At 45.8% G+C, this 22,863-nt stretch overlaps 1 protein-coding gene across 11 annotated transcripts in view; it reads left to right on the forward strand.

Moving 5' to 3' along the window:
- Window positions 1-21,214, forward strand: part of HMGN3 (high mobility group nucleosomal binding domain 3) — a 36,159-nt gene extending 14,945 nt beyond the window's left edge. The window contains exons 2-8 of one of the 11 annotated variants that reach the window (XM_053602241.1): window positions 9,388-9,485; window positions 10,023-10,073; window positions 16,622-16,651; window positions 19,080-19,130; window positions 20,089-20,202; window positions 20,323-20,422; window positions 20,733-21,214. In XM_053602241.1, coding sequence (XP_053458216.1) covers window positions 9,426-9,485; window positions 10,023-10,073; window positions 16,622-16,651; window positions 19,080-19,130; window positions 20,089-20,202; window positions 20,323-20,422; window positions 20,733-20,746 — 420 coding nt within the window. In that variant the 5' untranslated portion in view covers window positions 9,388-9,425 and the 3' untranslated portion in view covers window positions 20,747-21,214. Of the gene's footprint in view, window positions 1-9,387; window positions 9,486-10,022; window positions 10,074-16,621; window positions 16,652-19,079; window positions 19,131-20,088; window positions 20,203-20,322 lie in introns of all 11 variants that reach the window. The other 10 variants (XM_053602244.1, XM_053602239.1, XM_053602245.1 and 7 more) reach the window with 10 other exon arrangements.
- Window positions 21,215-22,863: the final 1,649 nt, after the last annotated feature.

The following is a 22,863-nucleotide window of genomic DNA, read 5'->3' on the forward strand; positions in this document are numbered from 1 at the left end:
CGATTGACAGCTGGGTGTAGGGTCTGGGCCTTGTTCTGCCCTCACTCCCGATTGACAGCTGGGTGTAGGGTCTGGGCCTTGTTCTGCCCTCACTCCCGATTGACAGCTGGGTGTAGGGTCTGGGCCTTGTTCTGCCCTCACTCCCCATTGACAACTGGGTTAGGGTCTGGGCCTTGTTCTGCCCTCACTCCCGATTGACAGCTGGGTTAGGGTCTGGGCCTTGTTCTGCCCTCACTCCCGATTGACAGCTGGGTGTAGGGTCTGGGCCTTGTTCTGCCCTCACTCCCGATTGACAGCTGGGTGTAGGGTCTGGGCCTTGTTCTCCCCTCACTCCCGATTGACAGCTGGGTGTAGGGTCTGGGCCTTGTTCTCCCCTCACTCCGGATTGACAGCTGGGTGTAGGGTCTGGGCCTTGTTCTGCCCTCACTCCCGATTGACAGCTGGGTGTAGGGTCTGGGCCTTGTTCTGCCCTCACTCCCGATTGACAGCTGGGTGTAGGGTCTGGGCCTTGTTCTGCCCTCACTCCCGATTGACAGCTGGGTGTAGGGTCTGGGCCTTGTTCTGCCCTCACTCCCGGTTGACAGCTGGGTGTAGGGTCTGGGCCTTGTTCTGCCCTCACTCCCGATTGACAGCTGGGTGTAGGGTCTGGGCCTTGTTCTCCCCTCACTCCCGGTTGACAGCTGGGTGTAGGGTCTGGGCCTTGTTCTGCCCTCACTCCCCATTGACAACTGGGTTAGGGTCTGGGCCTTGTTCTGCCCTCACTCCCGATTGACAGCTGGGTGTAGGGTCTGGGCCTTGTTCTGCCCTCACTCCCGATTGACAGCTGGGTGTAGGGTCTGGGCCTTGTTCTGCCCTCACTCCCCATTGACAGCTGGGTTAGGGTCTGGGCCTTGTTCTGCCCTCACTCCCGATTGACAGCTGGGTTAGGGTCTGGGCCTTGTTCTGCCCTCACTCCCGATTGACAGCTGGGTGTAGGGTCTGGGCCTTGTTCTCCCCTCACTCCCGATTGACAGCTGGGTGTAGGGTCTGGGCCTTGTTCTCCCCTCACTCCCGATTGACAGCTGGGTGTAGGGTCTGGGCCTTGTTCTCCCCTCACTCCGGATTGACAGCTGGGTGTAGGGTCTGGGCCTTGTTCTGCCCTCACTCCCGATTGACAGCTGGGTGTAGGGTCTGGGCCTTGTTCTGCCCTCACTCCTGATTGACAGCTGGGTGTAGGGTCTGGGCCTTGTTCTGCCCTCACTCCTGATTGACAGCTGGGTGTAGGGTCTGGGCCTTGTTCTCCCCTCACTCCCGATTGACAGCTGGGTGTAGGGTCTGGGCCTTGTTCTGCCCTCACTCCTGATTGACAGCTGGGTGTAGGGTCTGGGCCTTGTTCTGCCCTCACTCCCGGTTGACAGCTGGGTGTAGGGTCTGGGCCTTGTTCTGCCCTCACTCCCGATTGACAGCTGGGTGTAGGGTCTGGGCCTTGTTCTGCCCTCACTCCCGATTGACAGCTGGGTGTAGGGTCTGGGCCTTGTTCTCCCCTCACTCCGGATTGACAGCTGGGTGTAGGGTCTGGGCCTTGTTCTGCCCTCACTCCCGATTGACAGCTGGGTGTAGGGTCTGGGCCTTGTTCTGCCCTCACTCCCGGTTGACAGCTGGGTGTAGGGTCTGGGCCTTGTTCTGCCCTCACTCCCGATTGACAGCTGGGTGTAGGGTCTGGGCCTTGTTCTGCCCTCACTCCCGATTGACAGCTGGGTGTAGGGTCTGGGCCTTGTTCTCCGTCACTCCCCATTGACAACTGGGTTAGGGTCTGGGCCTTGTTCTGCCCTCACTCCCGATTGACAGCTGGGTGTAGGGTCTGGGCCTTGTTCTGCCCTCACTCCCGGTTGACAGCTGGGTGTAGGGTCTGGGCCTTGTTCTGCCCTCACTCCCGATTGACAGCTGGGTGTAGGGTCTGGGCCTTGTTCTGCCCTCACTCCCGATTGACAGCTGGGTGTAGGGTCTGGGCCTTGTTCTGCCCTCACTCCCGGTTGACAGCTGGGTGTAGGGTCTGGGCCTTGTTCTGCCCTCACTCCCGGTTGACAGCTGGGTGTAGGGTCTGGGCCTTGTTCTGCCCTCACTCCCGATTGACAGCTGGGTGTAGGGTCTGGGCCTTGTTCTGCCCTCACTCCCGGTTGACAGCTGGGTGTAGGGTCTGGGCCTTGTTTGCCCTCACTCCCGATTGACAGCTGGGTGTAGGGTCTGGGCCTTGCTCTGCCCTCACTCCCGGTTGACAGCTGGGTGTAGGGTCTGGGCCTTGTTCTGCCCTCACTCCCGGTTGACAGCTGGGTGTAGGGTCTGGGCCTTGTTCTGCCCTCACTCCCGATTGACAGCTGGGTGTAGGGTCTGGGCCTTGTTCTGCCCTCACTCCCGATTGACAGCTGGGTGTAGGGTCTGGGCCTTGTTCTCCCCTCACTCCCGATTGACAGCTGGGTGTAGGGTCTGGGCCTTGTTCTCCCCTCACTCCGGATTGACAGCTGGGTGTAGGGTCTGGGCCTTGTTCTGCCCTCACTCCCGGTTGACAGCTGGGTGTAGGGTCTGGGCCTTGTTCTGCCATCACTCCTGATTGACAGCTGGGTGTAGGGTCTGGGCCTTGTTCTGCCCTCACTCCCGATTGACAGCTGGGTGTAGGGTCTGGGCCTTGTTCTGCCCTCACTCCCTATTAACAGCTGGGAGTAGGTTCTAGGCCAACAGTTTTCCTCGGCTCCTTGGGCAGTACTCCATAAGTTTTTAAGTGTGTAGTTGCTGGTGGAGAGTATTTCTTTATAAATTACCTTTAACCCTGATAGCTGTTAGGACTTTTCTCATTTTCCTTGACGTTCATTGTAGTGTGTCTTGTGCCGTCCAGTTCATTCCTTCATCATTCAATCCAGAGACCTAAGACTTCAGTCTGGGGACTCGTCAGCTTTGTTCTTTGCTTCTTCCTGGACGCTGTGCTTTCTGCCTCTGAAGTGTCTGTCCGATGGGCGAGGAGCTTCTCAGTTAACCGCGTCTCCTGGCTGCTCCCCTGTTCATCTCCTCATTGATCTTTGTTGCATCCTGGGCTAATTCCGAAGCAGCCTGTGACAGTTCATCATTTCTACTCCTGACCAGAGTGTAGCCATGTTTTGAGATTTTAATTTCAATGAGCCTGCTTTTGTTTTCATAATTTGTAATCTAAAAAAAAATTATTTTTCCTTCATAACTTAGTTTTTATAAATCAAAGACATTTTAACACAAATCAGACTACATAGTATCATACATTTTAAACCTTAAAATGTGAGGTTTAAATAGGAATGATAAAGTAAACCAGGGTACTGCCCATCCGGCTGCAGAAATACAACACCCAGAACTCTGTCTCCCCAGGCAGGTCACCCTCCCCCTCCTTAGCCACAGGTGATCTCTAGTGTGGTTGTATAGTTATCATTTCTTTGCTTTTCTTTATAGATTTCCCACTGACAGGCATCTTTAAACTTTATTTAGAATCATGCTATGGTTCCCCTCCTTTAGTCCAACATTATGTTTGTGTGGTTGGTCGGCGTCGCATAGCCGTAGTTCACACTGCCAAATGTTCCCTGCTGCATATTATCCTATACCACGGAGTATTTATCCTCCTGATGATGGCTGTTTGGGTTTCTTCTAGTTTGTAATTAATTTTAGCTTAGTACTCTTTTTTCACGATCCATTTATTCTTGTGTTTTCTGTGTCCTTGGGTTTTTAGTGTGTCTCTTGGAAGTATCATAATGCCATACAAGTGTTAGCTAACGACATTAAAAAGTTATTATTTTTAAGCCTTGAAATCTGATCAAGCAAGCTTTCCTTCCTGTCCTCCCCCACTTTCTTTGTCTTTGGAGGGTATGAAAGGTTACAGGAAACAAAGTTTATGGCTAGTGCCGGATGGGAGAGAATACAGGAGTATCCCCACATAGTGCCCTAAACAGGCACGAAACCTAACAACAAAAAGTGAAGTCACCTCCTGGAGAGAACAAGTAAGGGATCTTGCCTGTGTCAGCCGTAACACGTGGTGTGGGGAAATAAGACTTCCCAGTTTCAATCCTGACGTGCATGTCCACACTCCACACCACCTGTGTCCTGAAAAACCGTAAGCCTGGATTCAAACGGCGAATAAATAAAACAGTTGTCCTGATAGATCTTGAGACATTCATCAGCCATCAGGGGTGCCCCACCCCTCAGCTAAGGGAGGGGGCAGACCCAGGGGTCTACTGTCATAATTTCTCTGTAGACCCTCAGGCCCTGGAGCAAATCTATAAGCTGCTTCTGGCTGAGCACAGACCCCTCCAGACGGTACCCGCCTACTTTGCCCTAGTTCCCATCACATCCCTGACAGGCGTTTACCAACCCATCGAAGATGGTGTCTGATGATGTGGTTATTTGCTGATGACTGATTCCCGCACCTGTTCTCTTATCTTTCAACTGGTGTGTGCCATGAGAGGATCTGAGGTGTGCTGCAAAAATTTTGAAAGATCATCAATTAAATTATTTTCAAAAGAAGTTCAAAGCATAGTAAGTACATTGATTTTTTTTTTCACTTTTTTTATTATTATTTTTTTCTTGATACAGAGCCTCACTCTGCAGCCCTGGGTAGAGTGCCCTGGCGTCATAGCTCCCAGCAGCCTCCTCAAACTCCTGAGCTCAAGCGATTTCTTGCCTCAGCCTCCCAAGTAGTTGGGACTACAGGTGCCCGCCACTACTCCCATCTAGTTTTTTCTATTTTTAATAGAGCTGAGGTCTCCTTCCTGCTCAGGTTGGTTTTGAGCTCCTAGGCTCAAGCAGTCCGCCTGCCTCAGTCTCCCAGAGTGCTGGGATTCCAGGTGAAAACCCCCATGCCCAGCCTTTTTACTTTTTTTTTTTTGTAGAGACAGAGTCTCACTGTACCGCCCTTGGGTAGCGTGCCATGGCATCACACAGCTCACAGCAACCTCTAACTCTTGGGCTTATGCGATTCTCTTGCCTCAGCTTCCCGAGCAGCTGGGACTACAGGCGCCCGCCACAACGCCCGGCTATTTTTTGTTGCAGTTTGGCCGGGGCTGGGATTTGAACCCGCCACCCTCGGTATATGGGGCCGGCGCCCTACTCACTGAGCCACAGGCGCCGCCCAGCCTTTTTACTTTTTTATTTTTATTTTTTTAACCATATAATTTAAGTGTGCCACACAAGTTTAACTAGAGGTTCAAGTGTGATGTGAGATAAAAAAAGGTTGAAAAACACTGCACTAGAGGGTGACAGTCAGCTCCATTCCCACAGCAAAGTTTCTGGCTTATAACTGACCAAAGTCCCTTTTGATGGAGATTATTCTGGATTGCCATATTCACTTAGAATAATCCTTTGTGCCAAAGTTCAGGGTCTCTTGACTCTTCTCTGTCCTGACTCATCCTGATCCACCTGTGTGGTGAACCCTCAGCTCGGACTCCCCCGGCTGGCCACCCTGCACATCCCCCACCTCCTCACGGGCCTCAGCTCAGTGTGCAGGCCACATAGGAGCTGAGGGAGCCTCAGATAGGTGACGAGATCTTTGCCTGTGGTTCCACTCAGCAGTTCTTGGTTCAGGCCGTCCTGTCCTGGTGAGTGGGACAAGACCCCTTTTGCCTTGGCGTTATTCCCCGAGTCCCATCTGACTCCCCATCCTTCACATCAGCCTGCTAATAGTTTGATCGTCTGCATACACCCCACCCCTTCATTTCCCCTTTGTCTTTCTTGTTCAGATATCCCTTGGGACAAAAGATTGGGGCTTCTGTTTTACTTTATTTCTACCACACCCTCCCCTTGCTGTCTCCATTCCATGGCTCAGTGTTAATGTTGGAGAGGACTGTGTGATGGGACAGCCTGTGATGGCACCGACTGCCTCATCACACAATGTGTCCAAAATTATACACCTGTTGCTCTGTACAGCAAAGACAGGAGATAGGCTGGATTTTAAGGCTCTGTTAAGTCCAGTCTCATATTTAAAATTTAGAAGCCTCCTTAGGTCTTATATCTTATTTATTACATGACATCTGTATAACAGTTTCGCTTGTGAAAAGCTTTCTCTAACGTCTCACACTTGATTGTAAGTGTGACCTTTTGAGTTAGCTGTCATCCTCATCTGTCCTTCAGGCTGAGGACACCGAGCCACTGTGATCAGCTCACAGCCCCAGATCGTAGGGCCCCTAAGCAGACAGCCAGCTCCAAGCCAGGTGTCGTGAGCCCACCTCCTGCACCCACGCCGCTGGGTCACACTGATCCCAGGGGAAAGTGTGGCTGCTCCTGACTGTAAATGCATTGTGTCTGTGTTAGTAGAAACCAATTTTGCCTAGAGTCATAGCTCTTCACATCTAGAGTCCTGTGTGCCTTCTTAAGGCATTAATGTTTTCAGTATACCTGCTTTTTTTACAATGGTGTCTTTCCAGATTTCTCTTCTTAAATAATATGGGTCCAACTGAACCGTTAGGCCAGTGTCTAGAGAGCCGTCTCCCACGCCCATGGCCTGTCACCAGTGCACTGCATAGAAGAACCTGAAAGCAGTGCCGGCAGCATCCAGTGTTTCCTTCATAGCTGTGCAGCTGCCTGTCCGCGGTCGGTGGACAGTGACCAGACTGAATCTACTGAGTGAGCCGAGAGAAGTGGATGCGAACCCAGCTCTTCCAGGCAGCAGACGGCTGGTGTGCAGCAGGAAGGGCTGGGTTTGTAGCTGTGGAAGTCAGCAAAGCCCAGAGGCCCAGCTAGGAATGGCCTTCAACTGTCAGATCATTTCATGATCTAAGTTTTTTGAGTTTAGAGTTATTTTGAATGGACTTCTCATGTATTCTCATGGCCTCACTTTTTAATTTCATTATATTCATAGTTACGCAGTTTACTTCAACATTTCTCTGTTACTTACTGATACATGAGTTGTTTCCATTTATTCCATATTAGAAATAGTACTTTTGTTTAGCCATTAAAAAAAATGGAGACTTTACATCCTTCATATTAACCTGGATGGACGTGGAAGACATTATTCTTAGTAAAGCATCACAAAAATGGAGAAGCATGAATCCTATGTACTCAATCTTGATATGAGGACAATTAATGACAAGGTTATGGGGGGGGGAAGCAGAAAGAGGGATGGAGGGAGGAGGGTGGGGCCTTAGTGTGTGTCACACTTTATGGGGGCAAGACATGATTGCAAGAGGGACTTTACCTAACAATTGCAATCAGTGTAACTGGCTTATTGTACCCTCAATGAATCCCCAACAATAAAAAAAAAAAAAAGAAATAGTACTTTTGGCCGGTGCGGTGGCTCACGCCTGTAATCCCAGCACTCTGGGAGGCCAAGGCGGGTGGATTGCTTGAGCTCACAAGTTCCAGACTAGCCTGAGCAAAAGCGAGACCCTGTCTCTACTAAAAAAAAAAAAAAAAAATAGAAAAACTGAGGCAACCTCAGCACTCTGCCCAGGGTGATAGAGTGAGACTCTGTCTCAAAAAATAAAAATAGTGTTTCCTTCTCTCCATATCCACGCCAGCATCTGCAGTTTGAGACTTCGTGACGAGGACCATTCTCACTGGGGTTAGGTGATATCTCGGGGTGGTTTTGATTTGCATTTCTCTAACAATTAGGGATTATGAGCCTTTTTTCATGTTTGTTAGCCATTCGTCTGTCTTCTTTAGAGAAGATTCTATTCATCTCTCTTGCTCAGTGATCTAAGGGATTATTGGCTCTTTTTCTGTTTATTAATTTGCGTTCTCTGTAGATCCTAGTTATCAAGCTTTTGTCTGAATCAAAATATGCAAATATCCTTTCCCAATGTGTAGGTTGTCTGTTTGCTTTGGTTGTTGTCACCTTAGCTGTACAGAAGCTTTTCAGTTTCATTAAGTCCCATTTGTTTATTTTTTTTGTTGTTGCGATTGCCACTGAAGTCTTCCTCAGAAAGTCCTTCCCTAGACGGATAGCTTCCAGTGTTTTCCCTACACTTTTCTTTGAGGATTTTAATTGTTTCCTGGTGGGACTGCAAAGTAATACAACCTTTATGATGGCAGTATGGAGAACCCTTAAAGAACTCAAGCTAGACCTCCCGTTTGATCCTGCAATCCCATTGTTGGGCATCTACCCAGAAGGAAAAAAAAATTCTTTTACCACAGAGAAACTTGCACTAGACTGTCTATTACAGCTCAATTTACAATTGCTAAAATATGGAAACAGCCTAAATGCCCACCAACCCAGGAATGGATTAACCAGCTGTGGTACATGTATACCATGGAATACTATTCAGCCACTAAAAAAGATGGAGACTTTACATCCTTTGTATTAACCTGGATGGATGTGGAACACATACTTCTTAGTAAAATATCATAAGAATGGAGAAACAAGAATGCTGTGTACTCAGTTCTGATTATGAGGACAGTTAAGGTCCAAGTACATGGTGGGGGATGGGGAACGGAGGAATCTGAGAAAGGGGAGGTGGGGGGGGGACAAGCGGTATGGAACCCCTTTTGGGGGCAGGACACAATTATAAGAGGGTCCTTATCTAACAAAAGCAATGAATGTAACCTGTGTACCCTCAATGAATCCCCAGCAACAAAAAATAAATAAATAAAGTAGAAATAGTACAGATAAAAACCATATTTTTATAGAGTTTCTTTTTTTTGATTCCTAGGTCCAAACCTGGAAATACTGGGTCATCATGTCATTAGTCCTGTGTGTCTTTTTTATATATTACCAAGTTGTTCTTTGAAAAGATTATATTAATTTGCTGTGTCACCAGCCCCAAACAGTGGGCCTTATGATCTTTTGAATTTTGTTCCTATTTTATCAGATGAGGCATTCCTGGATGGCTATTTTATTTTGCTAAGCCAACAGTCCATGCCAAATGTCAGTTTGTTAATTTGTATTTTTTTTTAACTTTTTTTTTTTTTTTTTTTGTAGAGACAGAGTCTCACGGTACCGCCCTGGGGTAGAGTGCCATGACGTCACACGGCTCACAGCAACCTCTAGCTCTTGGGCTTACGCGATTCTCTTGCCTCAGCCTCCCGAGCAGCTGGGACTACAGGTGCCTACCACAACGCCCGGCTATTTTTTGGTTGCAGGTTGGCCCAGGCTGGGTTTGAACCCGCTACCCTCGGTATATGGGGCCGGCGCCCTACTCACTGAGCCACAGGCACCACCCTGTATTTTTTTTTTTTTTTTTTTGATGGGAGGTCTACTCGGATTGGCTGCCCATGTGGCCGTATAAATTGAGTACTCCCCTTCCAGCTTTATGTAGTTTCAAAATGTGTTAGTTTTCTAATGCGTTTAATCATATTTATTAACTCTTAGCCAATAAAAGCAGTATTAGGATATGCAAAATGTCTGATAAATCTAAACTGTGTTTTACTTTAAAATACCAGAACAATATCAAGTGTATTTTCCCATAGTTGTATGCAGTTTGTAAAGGAGTCAGTTTTGAGCTGTGATGAGAGTGGACACACATCCAGGGGATGGAGCAAACCTGGGAACAAACCCACTGGGGTGGGTAGGTATCTTGGCCGTCATGCTGAGGCTGGAAAATAGCAATCCTTGATATACTTCGTCAGGCCATATCAAGAAACGGGCTAGAAATCAAAGTGAGCTGAGTGTGGGATGAAAGTGTGCATTTGTGCCCAGGCTTTGCCAGCGACCTGACCTTACCCTAAAAGAGCAAAGTGACAGACTAGAGCAGGCAGGCAGGAGGGCGGGTCCCAGGCACGCCTGCCTCCGGCTGCTGGGGTCTGACCTTTAACTCGGTGGAATCATCACAGATAAATGAAAATTGCTTAGTGAGCGTACATCAAGAGCAGGGGCTCCTATCCGTTCTTTCCCCACATCCCCATTTTTAAAAGTAGGGCAGTGTGCGTGCCTGCACATATGTGTGTAAAAGACATGTCCTGTTAGAAACGTACTTTTTCTCTGCAAAAAATCTGTTAGCTTATCTGGTCTTGGGATTTGAAATAGCTTTTACAAAAGAAACGTCCTCTAATAGGTGTTTTCTCATTTAAATCCAATTCATTTAAAAGAACTATTTTCTTTCCAGTCTCCAGAGAATACAGAGGGCAAAGATGGATCTAAAGTAACTAAACAGGAGGTGAGTATACCTTTGACACCGGTTTTCATTTAAATGAAAGCTTTTTTTTTTTTTTTTTTTTTTAATTTTTTTATTTGTTGTTGTAGTTTGGCCGGGGCCAGGCTCAAACCTGCCACCCTCGGTATATGGGGCTGGTGCCCTACCTACTGAGCCACAGGCGCCGCCCCTAAATTGAAGCTTTAATATGTCGATGATTGTATATACATAACTATTACAAGCATAGCTATCGAGACCGCATGGACGAGAGACCGGTGTGTCTGTGCAGGGTCAGTCAGCCCGGTGTATTTCAGTGGTGTACCCTGATGAGGCATTTCCACTCACTGTGGGGTTTATGTTTCTACCTGTCACTCCTGCCGTCCGTGCGAGTGGATACTGAGAATTCCTTCTGGGCAAAGAGTGAGATAATAAGTAAATTCATCAAGGAGAACAAAGTCTGCCTTTCACAGCAAGAAAATAAAAGGCTGTTGATTTCATAAATTCTCTGCTCCAGTGAGTGAATTATACACGTAAATTACTTTTTAGGTCCTGAATATTTGCCTAAAGGGGGTTATCTCTAAAGTCAAAAACTATGTAAGGATATACAATGTGTCAAAATATTAAAACCTTTTTTTAAAATTAGGAAAACTTTTAGGGTATTGGGATAACTAGTTAGGCAGTGTTCCAGAAATGCTTTGTGTTAAAATACAGATACCTCCACAAGGCTAGAAACTTGGAGGAAGTGCTTGTGTTTGACTCTCTACAATAAAATTGTGAACCTTTAAAAAAAAGAACTAAAAATAAGTAGGAAATGAGATGTAACTGTGATGACAGCCGTTCCCTCTGCCCAGAGCTTTAGAGTGTGTGGAAAACTGCAGCTGTTACCCTTGAACTTATAAACTAAAAGGGATCATGAGTAAGACAAAAACAATATCTAGTTACAGATTCCTTGATTGGGTGATTCATCGTGTGTGGTTAATTATTCAAAGGAGTTTGTCATGATACCAGAACCCCTACACAAGATTTGTACAAGAATATTCAATTTATAAAGAAATAATTTAAAAGCGAAACAAAACACGTACCTAGCACTCACCCTCTGACAGTTTAGGATAGTCACGAAGTTCGTGACCCAAAGCTGAGTCACCACCCCAGTGCTAGAGCCACTCCAAGCTAATAAATAGGAGGCCTACATGGAAAATGGTAAGAACCATGGAAAAGGTGTTAAATGCTTAAATTTTCTTGGAAAATGGCATAATGCAGCTTTTAGGATATTTGGCTTAAGTGTTTTCATATGTGGACACCAGAAAAACATGAGAGTTTCTCCTTAGGGACTGGCATTTAAATTGGTGTGTCAGTCAGAAAACCTAGAAACCATCCTAAACAGTAGATCTTTGATAATCTTCCCTCTCTACACTAGATGCAAATTAAGCTGGTTAGGGATTCATATAATGGATGTGTGTGTTTTTGCTTATACAGCTGTCTTATACATAATTTTTAACCCAAGGACTTTTATTATTTATTTATGTTTTTACTTACTTTTATACTTTACATGATTTCTATATATTTTAGGTATTGTGTATTATTATTATTACCAAAAATATTTTGTAGACAAGACTCTCTACCTATCTTTTTTTTTTTAATAAATCATAGCTGTGTACATTGATATGATCATGGGGTATCATACACTAGTTTCATAAACTGTTTGACACATTTTCATCACACTGGTTGACATAGCCTTCCTGGCGTTTTTTTAATTATTGTGCGAAGACATTTACATTCTACATTTACTAAGTTTCACATATATCCTTGTAAGATGCACCGCAGGTGTGATCCCACCTGTCCCCCTCCCTCTACCCACCTCCCCCCTCCCTCCCCTCCCTTTCCCCCTTCCCCCTATTCTTAGGTTGTAACTGGGTTATAGCTTTCATGTGAAAACCCTAAATTAGTTTCATATCTCTACCTATCTTTTAAGCCAAGTCCAGATTAAAACTCATGACGTGTCCTCAGAATATCAACACACTTGTCTGAAGAGATCAATTAGTGGTAGGTTAGGATAATACATCAGACACTGCATTGAGCGGGGATTTTTCCCCACTGAATTGACCGCATTTTCCAGTTAGGTCAGTGAGTATGCACAGCCGTGACTTTATGGTGAAGAGACACCAATCACAAAGGGGAATCCTCTTGAGAGTCCAAGCTCTGCCGCTGCTGTGGAGTTTGAGGGCATGGTGCCGAGTGTGACTCCGACAGTACATGAGCGAAATAATAAGGCATGACCCTTACACAGTTGACAACAGCTTTTATCATTCACTATTCAGTCTGATCCGTACAATAACTTTAAAATGAGAGGAGGGCGGAGTCATTCCTCAGCAGCAATGTGTGAGAGCCCGTGGTGCACATGGGCTCTGTGGATCCCACAGAGAAGAAAGAAGCAAAGGCCTTGCCTTCGTACGGCTTCTGTTTTAGGAAGGAAGAGAGCGGAGTAAAATAATTGGATATTGGGCATGAAGAGAAGCAAAGTGAAGACGAGGGACCAGGAGCATCAGGGAAGTGCTGCTTCTGAGGACAGATGGGCAGATGTCATCCCTGTTGTAATCAGAGCAAACAGGGCGCTCAGAGAAACACATGATATTTCCCACGTGTTGCGATTGTTAAGTAGCAGAACCAGGAGAGACATTGGAATCTTCTGATCCAAAACCCACTGTCCCCACTCCGCTTTTTTTTTTTTCTTTTTTTTTTATTGTTGGGGATTCATTGAGGGTACAATAAGCCAGGTTACACTGATTGCAATTGTTAGGTAAAGTCCCTCTTGCAATCATGTCTTGCCCCCATAAAGTGTGACACCCACTCCGCTTTCATCGTAAAAATCTAGTAGTCCAGCATCTGTTTCTCCGTCTTCTCTCTCCCCCAACCAAGGCTCTCGAGGGCACCCTTCACTGCTTGCAAGTTTTGAAAAGCAGGTAGCTTCTATTGAACTTCTCATTTGTGTTTGAGAATTAAAAGCAGCTTGCTTTTGGATTTTGCTTGGAAGTAGATGGTGCAACTCAGGAGCCAAAACCAAAAAAACCATAAAAATACTCCCAGATTCCACTGGAATGGTTCCTGTGTTTCAAGCAGTGTTCGGGAGAGTCTCAGCAGTCCCACTTGAATCTCACTATCCCTGCGAACACTCATTGTGTGATTGGACTTCTTTGTTGCTTTTGCAACCAGGACATGAAGGTAGAAGACGCCTGGCTTTCAGAGGAGACTTCACCAGATTTTCTCTGACCCAGAGGATGATGAGTTCATTACCAAATACTTACTGTATAATTGTGTTGTGCCCAGCAGCTAGGTATGTCGGGGACCAAACCCTCACATTCATTGTGGCTGTCCCTGTTGTGGTGACTTGTCATTCTGAAAGCCTTCCTCCCCTCCCTGAGAGCCGCTCGTTTGACTGCTATTCCTGAGGATTCACAATTAATCAAGATACCAAGAGAAATTCTTAATCTCTCTCTTCCTTAGTGTCTCTTTTGACCACCCGAGTCTCAAATGAGTACTTCAAATACAAGTGTTTTAAAGAGAAAAAAAATAGCAGTGTCGTCTAGTTCATATCCAGTCAACATAGCACGATCTTTTATAGATGTTATTAAGGCTATGGAAGCTGATGGAACGTTCCGGGAAGGCGTCCACACTCGCATGCATAATCAGAACTGCCGCCTGTGAGTGAAAGGTTTGTCTCAGCCTCCGCTGTTTGCAGTGAAAATGAAAATCTCTCAGAATGGCTCCTGGAAAGGAAAATTTAAGAAATGGCTTCCTCCCTTTTCTTCATGGCCTATACAGAAGAGCTGGTAAATTTTACATAGGAAGTCATAAGACGGTTCTACAGTAAAAGATATGCTGTTTAAAGACTTGTTGGTTTAGATTAGAGAGGCAAATTTTATTTTTACAATAATTTCCTAGGCTTTTTCATTTTGGAACTCTTGTACTGGACCTGAATTATAAGAAGATACTAAGTCCTTTGGCTCAAAACAGCTTTCCTGGGGGTGCTTAGATCAGAATGGCTCTCTCAGAGGACATCCCTTCCCTTGTCCAGGAGGTCCAGGGGTGCACGGGGAGAGGACAGCAGAGAAGCAAGAGTGTCGTGGTTAGAGAAGCGTTCACCTCATCAGTGAGGTTTTCTCAGGTCGACCAGATGGGTAGGGAGGCAGTTTTGACTAATGGGTAACACGTCTGGCCCCTTCTCAGGCCCCAAACTAGAGGTTAACTGACCTTTACCCCCCTGCAGCAGATTCCCTGTTGCTCACCCTTTTCAGTCATTTCGATGTTTACTGAGGGCCCCTGCCAGGCACTGGACCTGCAGAGGTATAAAGGAATATGGGGTCCCGTGTGGTAGGGGGTGCAGCTGCCAGTCAGATGCAGGGGTGACAGTAAGGAAAGTCCAACATGGTGCACACGGGTTCACCCCAAGCGGGGAGAGAGTCATATACGGCCCATTCAGCATGTGAGCATGGAGGCCTCCACTTTTGCTCCTGGAAGGGCCCTTCCGCCCACTGTGCTTTGCTTGAGATATGATGTGGGTAGTTCTTAAGGCCACACTGCAGCTTCAGAGCTCAGCTCTGTTTGGAAATTGCGGGGTGCTCCTTTGCTCCTGCTGCCCAGGAAGCTCACAGAAGGAGCACAGGGTACCCGCTTGTTGCCCAGTATAATTTATGATGTTGCCTTTTCTTCAGTGACCATGCAGCTCACCACCCTGGGAAAGGTATGGCGGGATTTAGGTTCTCACTCTCATGGCCTGGGATGTTGTGGAATGCACCGTGACAGTCACAGCAGGTGCTGTGTCACTTCCTTTGGGAGATCTGACACCCATGCTCCTCCCGCACTCGTCCCCAGGGCTGTGTGCCCAGCTGGGCAGTGACAGTGCCCAGCCCACCACTTAACCTGCACTGGCTCCCCCTGTCAGCGCATTCAGCTGATGGGGCTTAAGTCCAGCTCTGGTCTTTCCTCTGGACCCCGGGGTTAAACTTACTCATGGAGGCTCTGGCCCTCCATTTCCTTCTGTAGTTTAAAGAAAGATGAGTTTAGCTTCTCTGGCTATTTGCAGCAAGAAAATTCTTAGATGTGCAGATGGCAAGAAATACTTCTTCCAATTTGGCCTGACCAGCTGACCTAGACTGGCCTAAGTTCCACTTCAAGAATTCCGTGACTCCTCGTAATCACAGCCTAGATTCCTACTGACCATTTTTTGCTGACCTCCTTCGAGAAAAATTTGAAACACAGAAGGTGTTGTAATGAGGCAGAGTGTCCATACGGCAGTAAGAATTAGGAAAAAGCTCAAATTCATTTACTCAGCAAATATTCTCAGGTATGTCCTGCGTGTCAGGTAGGATCATACTTGAGCGAGAGCATGAAGAAAGTCCACGGGAAGTGTGGAGTTACTTATTTCTGGAACATGTAAAGAAAGGCAGTTTCCACTTTGAGAATGTGGAATTTCTTGGGGAGCCCATAGAATATCAATTCTGTCTGCTGTTGTTGAAGTGCCTAGGACAGTTATTTTAAATTTTCTGTATAGTCTCATTTGCTTTAACTTGTAACATCCTTGAAGAAAAAAAAAAGAATTCTCAAAAAATATCAATTTTCCCTTCACAGTTCCTCTTGAACTTCCCTAAACTTTTGAGATTAAAAGAAAAGATTAATGAGGTTATTACTGTAGTTAAATCTTTGAACATAGACTTTTAATGGATAAATGTGTTTATTTTGTTTCAGGTTATACCAAGTCTTTCTTGTTAACTGCCTAAAATTTGTACTCTTTTTTTATTTAACGTAGCAAGGTGGGGGAACTCCTGTTTTAGTGGAACTCCTATTTTAGTTTCTACACAATAACATAAGGCTCTTCTTGTGTTAACTTAAAAGCATTCGTTCCATTTCTAAGAAACAAGACACTAGTTGTAAGTAGCACCTCAAAGTTCTTACTGTTGATTTTGTCATAAAAGAAGAGGTGATGGGCTCGGCGCCTGTAGCTCAGTGGGTAGGGCGCCAGCCACATACAACAGAGCTGGCGGGTTCAAGCTCAGCCTGGGCCTGCTAAACAACAATGACAACTGCAACCAAAATAGCCGGGCGTTGTGGCAGGCACCTGTAGTCCCAGCTGCTCGGGAGGGGTGAGGCAAGAGAATCACTTGAACCCAAGAGTTGGCCACAGCAGTCTACTGCGGGTGACATAATTAGACCCTGTCTCAAAAAAAAAAAGTAGAGGTGTTACAGTTTGGGGTGAAGCCTAAATTCATCTTCTTTTCCTTTCCTTACCACACCCTTAATTGGGCCATTTATTTGAACAGTGTGCCTACACCTCTTTAGAAATACTTCCTCTGAGTGGGACAGTGCCCTGGGTGCTTGGAGTATGTTTTACCATGCTACCTGGAGAGGGTGATGGGGTCGTACATTATATTCGTTCAACAAGGTTTTATATATGTATTTATATATATGCATGTGTATGTGTGTGTATATGCATGTGTGTGTGTGTATATATAGTGGATTTTTTAAATCATCCTTGTTCTGTAAAATCACCAAAACAATTTTTCCCATTTCCTTTGTAGCCCACAAGACGATCTGCCAGATTATCAGCAGTGAGTACTGTAGAACCCCTTTGTGTTCGTTCTTACAAATTCATGTTCCTTTTGTCCAAAGCAAAGCAGCAAAAGGAAGGTGTTTCCAATGAGCTTGTTTATTTTCTTCCTGAAAGTGACCTGGGGTCGTCATTTGTAGTAGAACTGACCGCCATTGAGCCAAGCCATTCACTTGATCCAATGTATCAGCGAGAACAGTGGCTGAGCCCCATTAGCAAGAATATAAAGCCCGGGGTGTTGGTTGACACTGCTGGGTCTCAGAAGCAAAAGAAGCTCCTTACGCAGAGTCCTGGCCTTCAGATTCCACCTATGATGTGCTGAAGTAGACAGAATTCTGATTCTCTGTCCTCAGCTCAGACTTTAGAACATTTCTCAGCCCACTGTCGGAAGGTTCTGGAAGTTGTCTGAATCCTTCCACTTTGGCTTCATTCCAGACTTGGAGAATCTTAGTGAAAGTAATACTTCAACTTTGCCACTGGAAGCCTCCTCCTGTGGGCCAGGCTCAGGGTCAGAACACAGCAGGGATGGGCAGGCGTGGCTGAGCCTCAGCCGTGAGCCTGCTCCAGCCCTTCCTCTCCAGGCTGTGCTCCCCACGCCTCCCGGCGGCCGGTCTCTTCACAGGGCCCAGGCTGACTCTCGGGTGCAAGATTCGGGTAATCCAGGCTGCTCTCTGAAAGGCATTGATATCATGGCCAAAATCGTGTATCCCCCATGGTGGGTTTCATCCTCAGCCTCTCCCACCCACGCCTGGTACGGGGGGGGAATCAAACCAGAAATGGGTGTCAGGACCGCTCACAAGTGCAGAAGCACAGCCAAGTGTTGGCTGGGTGAGCCAGTGTTTCACGTGAGGCCCTAAAGGAATGGTATTAGGGTGGTAAGGAAGACTTTTAAAAACTGGGGCTGATGTTGTGACTCTCTGGGCAGTTAAGGGAATTGACCTTGTAACTCAAAGGAAAACCAAAATATAAAACGAGGCTTTTCCTTAGCACCAGGACCCAGCAGTATAAGTACCTTGCATTGAAATTGTTCCCTGAGCTGCCAACACAGGTTTCCCCCCTACGGCAGCAGGATCACAGGCTGCGAAGCCTCATTTCCCGGTCCCCTCAAAAGTCCTTGGATCCTGGGTCAGGGGGGAAGGTCTGTCATACAGAAAATAATACAGAAGGAAATTATTTGCTATAAATTTGAGAAAATATGTGCATGTGTATTAATGCAATGTGTCAATATGCAATAACAATGTTTTCTAAGTCCTTAAAATGTGAAGGCTGCTGTATTTGGGGAGCAGACTTAGGGTGGTTAGAAGATGAATACAAACATTCCTTACTTTTCAAGCTCAATTTTCTTTTTTTATTTGAAAGGTCATTTCTAACAGCCAATCTTCTGGAATTGAACTGTCTACAATTTCACTTTATGCCCTTGATGAAAAGGGCCAGATTCAGTGAGCACCTAAACCACCTATAGGAATTGGGGAAGAACGTGTATTTTTCTCCATGGGGGAGACCCTGGGCAGTGTTTTCTATTTAAAGACCATTCTCCTGGTACCAGGAGAGAGATACACTTATTCTTTTGTTTTTGTAGCTCTAGGAGAGAAGTATTTGCCCTAAAATATGTGCAGATAACTCGTGGCTGAAACTGGTTATCGTTGCCCAGTGTCCCACTTGCTACCTGGTTTCAGGCCCCTGGAAAGCTGGCCCAGCTTGTGTCCTGGTGTGGAGGGCCCAGGCCTACAGAGAGGAGAGGAGGACCATGGGGCAGGCAAAATTGTTTCCCTAGGGACTGGGGCACTCTTTAGCGAATAATACCTGTGAAAAAACTCAAACTGTGGGAGCTGACAGTGGACATTTTTATCCTTATAATTGTGTTCTTAATAAAATGCTCTAGAGACAAACGAGCCCAGTGTCTGAGTGGGCCGGAGATTGTCACCTTCAGCTAGCATTGGAGAAGATAAAAGGAACAAGCTTGGAATCTGCATCAGAGGTGCTAGGATCTGGAAATGGTTTGAAATACCTCCCAGGCAGCAGGGCTTTGCGGGGGACTGTGCTGTGACTTCTAGACCAGCGGGAAGGCCAGTGCACTGAGCTCCTGGAGTCCTTTGCCCAAGGTCTGCGTCATTCCTCTTCCCTGTGCTCTGATAAAAGGAAGTGGAGACATATCGGAGATGGGAGTGTAAGCCTGTTTCTAGAGACCTGTTCTGGATGATGAGGTGGCTTCTCCAGATCTCACCTGCCATTCCCTTGCAAGCCCAGGGTGGGAACAGTTGTGAAATGCAGAGGTCTTTCTGCTGTTACCTGGTGCTGAAACAGACGCAACGGTTTCAGTGATCAAAGCTATAAGCAAAATGCATGTTGCCTTTTGTAGTCCCTCTGTGTGCCTTTTGGTGCTGATGTCATCTTTTTCAGGGTTTATGTCATTTAAATTGTCTTTTCAGAAACCTGCTCCTCCGAAACCCGAACCTAAACCAAGAAAAACATCTGCTAAGGTAAGAGGTATTCTTTCCCACCCTGGGCTTTCTATGAAACAGTGAATATGTTACAATTCCACACCCGAAAATCGTTCAAGGAAAGGCCACGTTTAATGATTTAGGCTAGAATGTACTGACCAGAAAACCATTACCATGGTTGGGGCTTTCGGAAGAAGCAGAAAGCAGTTGTGCTGTTTGGTCACCCGGGCATGGTGGGGTCAGCAGGTGCCTCGTGTCCGGGAGTCTGGGAGCCTGCTGGAAGCGAGGCTTGCCGGCACGGGGGCCAGGGGAGAGGGCTTAGCTGGCCAGTCTGGTAACAAGTAATGACGTTGTGATGCCCGTAAATACCACCAGCAAACGTTCCTACGACCCTTCCACTGCGCCAGACGCTGTCTCCAATGCTTTACCCTCGGGACCCTCACAGCCACGCTGTTGAGATAGACTTGACTATCTTGCTTTGCAGATGAGGAAACTCAAGTACAGAACTGCACTTCAAAATGTCTTTGCTGCGCTCTACTCTGGAGGGCATTGTCCCTTCTTGGGAATTGTTTGAAATGCGTATATAGTGACAGGTGTAGGTGATGTAGGAAGCAGAACTCTCTTCTGTGGCTTGCTCTTAAATTTAGGCACTTCCCTTCACCTGGGCTTCCTTTTGAAGCGCTTTCCCGGTTTTTCTGTCCCAGGGGAGGTGTTTGCCTAGGAAGCGGCATAGGAGCCGCGGCTTCCCCAGCTCTGCCGCCCCCTTCATAAGTCCTGCCCCTCCCTGGGCACAGTGTCCTCCAGCAAACAGGGGATAGGAGTCACTGTACATTTTCCTGGGTTCAGCATAACTCACTTGAAATGCTGCAAAATCAGGTTCCCCATGTCACCTGAAAGGCCACCATGGTTGCTGTGGTGCACTTTGCACCGAGGCTGGGGGGACTCGGCCAGGTTGCACTCTGACGTGCTGTTCTCCTGTGCTCTGATCCTCCCTTAGAAAGAACCTGGAACAAAGCTCAACAGGGGTGCTAAAGGGAAGGAGGAGGAGAAGCAGGAAGCTGGAAAGGAAGGTACTGCACCATCTGAAAATGGTGAAACTAGAGCTGAAGAGGTACTTTCCACAAATGCCTCCCACTGATTGAATCAGTGTCTTTAAAGAAATTGCTCAATCCTTCAGCCAGTGATAGCATGTTCTTAATGTCTCTCTTTATTGCCTGTAATGTTATTACAGATCCACATCTCTCGCTCAACTGTTAATGTCTCAACTTCCAGAGGTACCCCACCCAGCACACTGTCAGTAAAGGGGCAGATTGAAACAGTGAGAGTTAAGGGTACAGTAGAAAATTCTGCACGTTTGCAGTGACTAGAATCAGATAGTAGTGTGGTGTTTTTTATTATGAACAGTGGGAACTTGCAGGTAAGGCTTCTGTGGCTTCTGTTTGAAAAGCAGAAAGCAATAAATGCAGCAGAGCGTTTGCATACTATATCCCTGCCTTGTCTGTTTCACACCCAGAATTGAAATGGTTTTTCAGTAAAGCTACAAAAAAAGGTTCAAAAGTGTGTGTGTTGGTGGGTGGAGTGTTCTTTGGTTATACTAGTTTTAGTAGTAACTATCTTTTTTTTTTCCTTTCTTTTTCACAGGCACAGAAAACTGAATCTGTAGATAACAAGGGAGAATGAATTGTCGTGAAAAAATTGGGGTTGATTTTATGTATCTCTTGGGACAACTTTTAAAAGCTATTTTTACCAAGTCTTTTGTAATTGCTAATTTTTTAGGACTCTACTAGTTGGCATACAAAAATATATAAAGATGGACATTTTATCCTCTCCTAGTCATGCTTTTTGGAAATTTCCATCATCCTCAAGTAAAATAAATCTCAGTTTAATATTGGAAGCTGTGCGTAACATTGATTCAGCATTCTATGCACTCGCTTTAAAAATTTAGTCCTGTGCATACTGTGGTGTTTTTACTGTGCACATTCGAATTTTTCACGCAGTTTTTTCTAGAGCAATAATCAGTGGTGCTTTTGTATCTAGGTTTTTTGTGATTTTAATGAAACATGGATAGTTGTGGCCACCTGCTGACTATTTGTGGTTTAAAATAAAAGGTTTTCTTGTCTGCAAAATGCCCGCCTTCCAGTGTCCTTCCTAAGTTCAGGGAGGGGTGCGTTATATTGTTGCAGAAAAGGTGAAGAATTTCTGCATTGTGCCATGGTGGTAAATCCGATAGGTCAAACAGGATTGATTCTTAATTTTCTGGCCTTTAACATTGATATAATTTAAATAAAGTCATTTGTGACTGTTTATGTAGATGACTTACATTTAATTCACTTTATACCAGAAGTAGCCAGAAATGATTATCATATAATGAAATTTCATAAAACACATTTTTTTTTAATTCTTATAAACAGGCTAGAGTTCTTTTAAACAGCAGCTACTAAATTAGGGCTCGTTTTTGAAAGTCTCCCATTTTCAAAATACAGTAGAACCTCCCCAATGGACTTCCTCCCTGCACTAACCACCTCCTTAAGTTGATCCCGTTTTCCTAGACCAGACGTGCACCCCATGTACATACCAGCACACTAGGCCTGTTGCTTGTGCTGACCACCTCTGTGCAACATTTGTTAACAGTCTCTTGAGTGGTATTAAAATACTTTCCCATTCAGCTGAGGACTCCATAGCTTTGAAAGCCCTTTACCCAACATGACCCCAACTCAGGTCAGTCTTAAAGTGAAGTTGGCGTGGCTATTATTAGAGTCTTCTCTGGGCTCAGAAACCGTGAGGAAGAGTATGTGACTTACTGGGAAGAGAAAATCTAGGCTTGAATCTTCTGAATTTTATCACGTCCCTGTGTCTATGAAAGTGCCAGGAACAAATGAGTTCTTGTATAAATGTAATTTTTTGTTGTTTACATTTCCAAGAACTTTGTTACCTGCTTGAGCACCCCAGGACAACTAAATTCTGGGGATTCTGCTTAGATGAAGACTTGAATCTTTTAAGATTGAAATAGGACCTGCACTGCCCAGGGACTCCTGCAAAAATCTTTTGTCTTTCTAAGCCTAAGATGCTTTTAGGTGGTGGTTATCCACAAAAACAAGATCCCTCTTCCAGCTTATGTTTTGGGGCTAAGAACTTAAATTTGTGTCACTGTTCAAGTCTGTCATTAGTTGACCATAGATATTAACCATATTATATGCAGAATAATCTCGTTCATAATTTCCTTGGCTTCTGATTGTGAAAGGTACTGTACCTTAATTCATGAGTTTTGGATATCCTGAAAACCACTTTTACCTCAAAGAAAAATATCTGATATCCTATGAACACTTTACAAAAATACTTTCAATATGCAGCTAGTATCTCGTATATTGCTGGCTCATTTTTTTGTTTGTTTGTTTTGTAGAGACAGTTTCACTTTATCGCCCATGGTAGAGTGCCGTGGCATCACACGACTGACAGCAATCTCCAAATCCTGGGCTTAGGTGATTCCCTTACTTCAGCCTCCCGAGTAGCTGAGACTACAGGTGTCCACCACAACACCCGGCTATTTTTTTTTTTTCTTTGCAGTTTGGCTGGGGCTGGGTTTGAACCTGCCACCCTCAGCATATGGGGGCGGCGCCCTGCCCACTAAGCCACAGGCATCACCCTTGCTGGCTCATTTTTAATCCAGAAGTGGACCGTAAACTGTATAGGCTTCCTTATTTTAAAATTACAAAAGTGGCACAAGGGATTTTTTTTTTTAATCAGACATTACAATAATATGCAAAGCTAAAAG

This window comes from Nycticebus coucang, chromosome 9 (assembly GCF_027406575.1).
Source record: "Nycticebus coucang isolate mNycCou1 chromosome 9, mNycCou1.pri, whole genome shotgun sequence".
Lineage (NCBI taxonomy): Eukaryota > Metazoa > Chordata > Mammalia > Primates > Lorisidae > Nycticebus > Nycticebus coucang.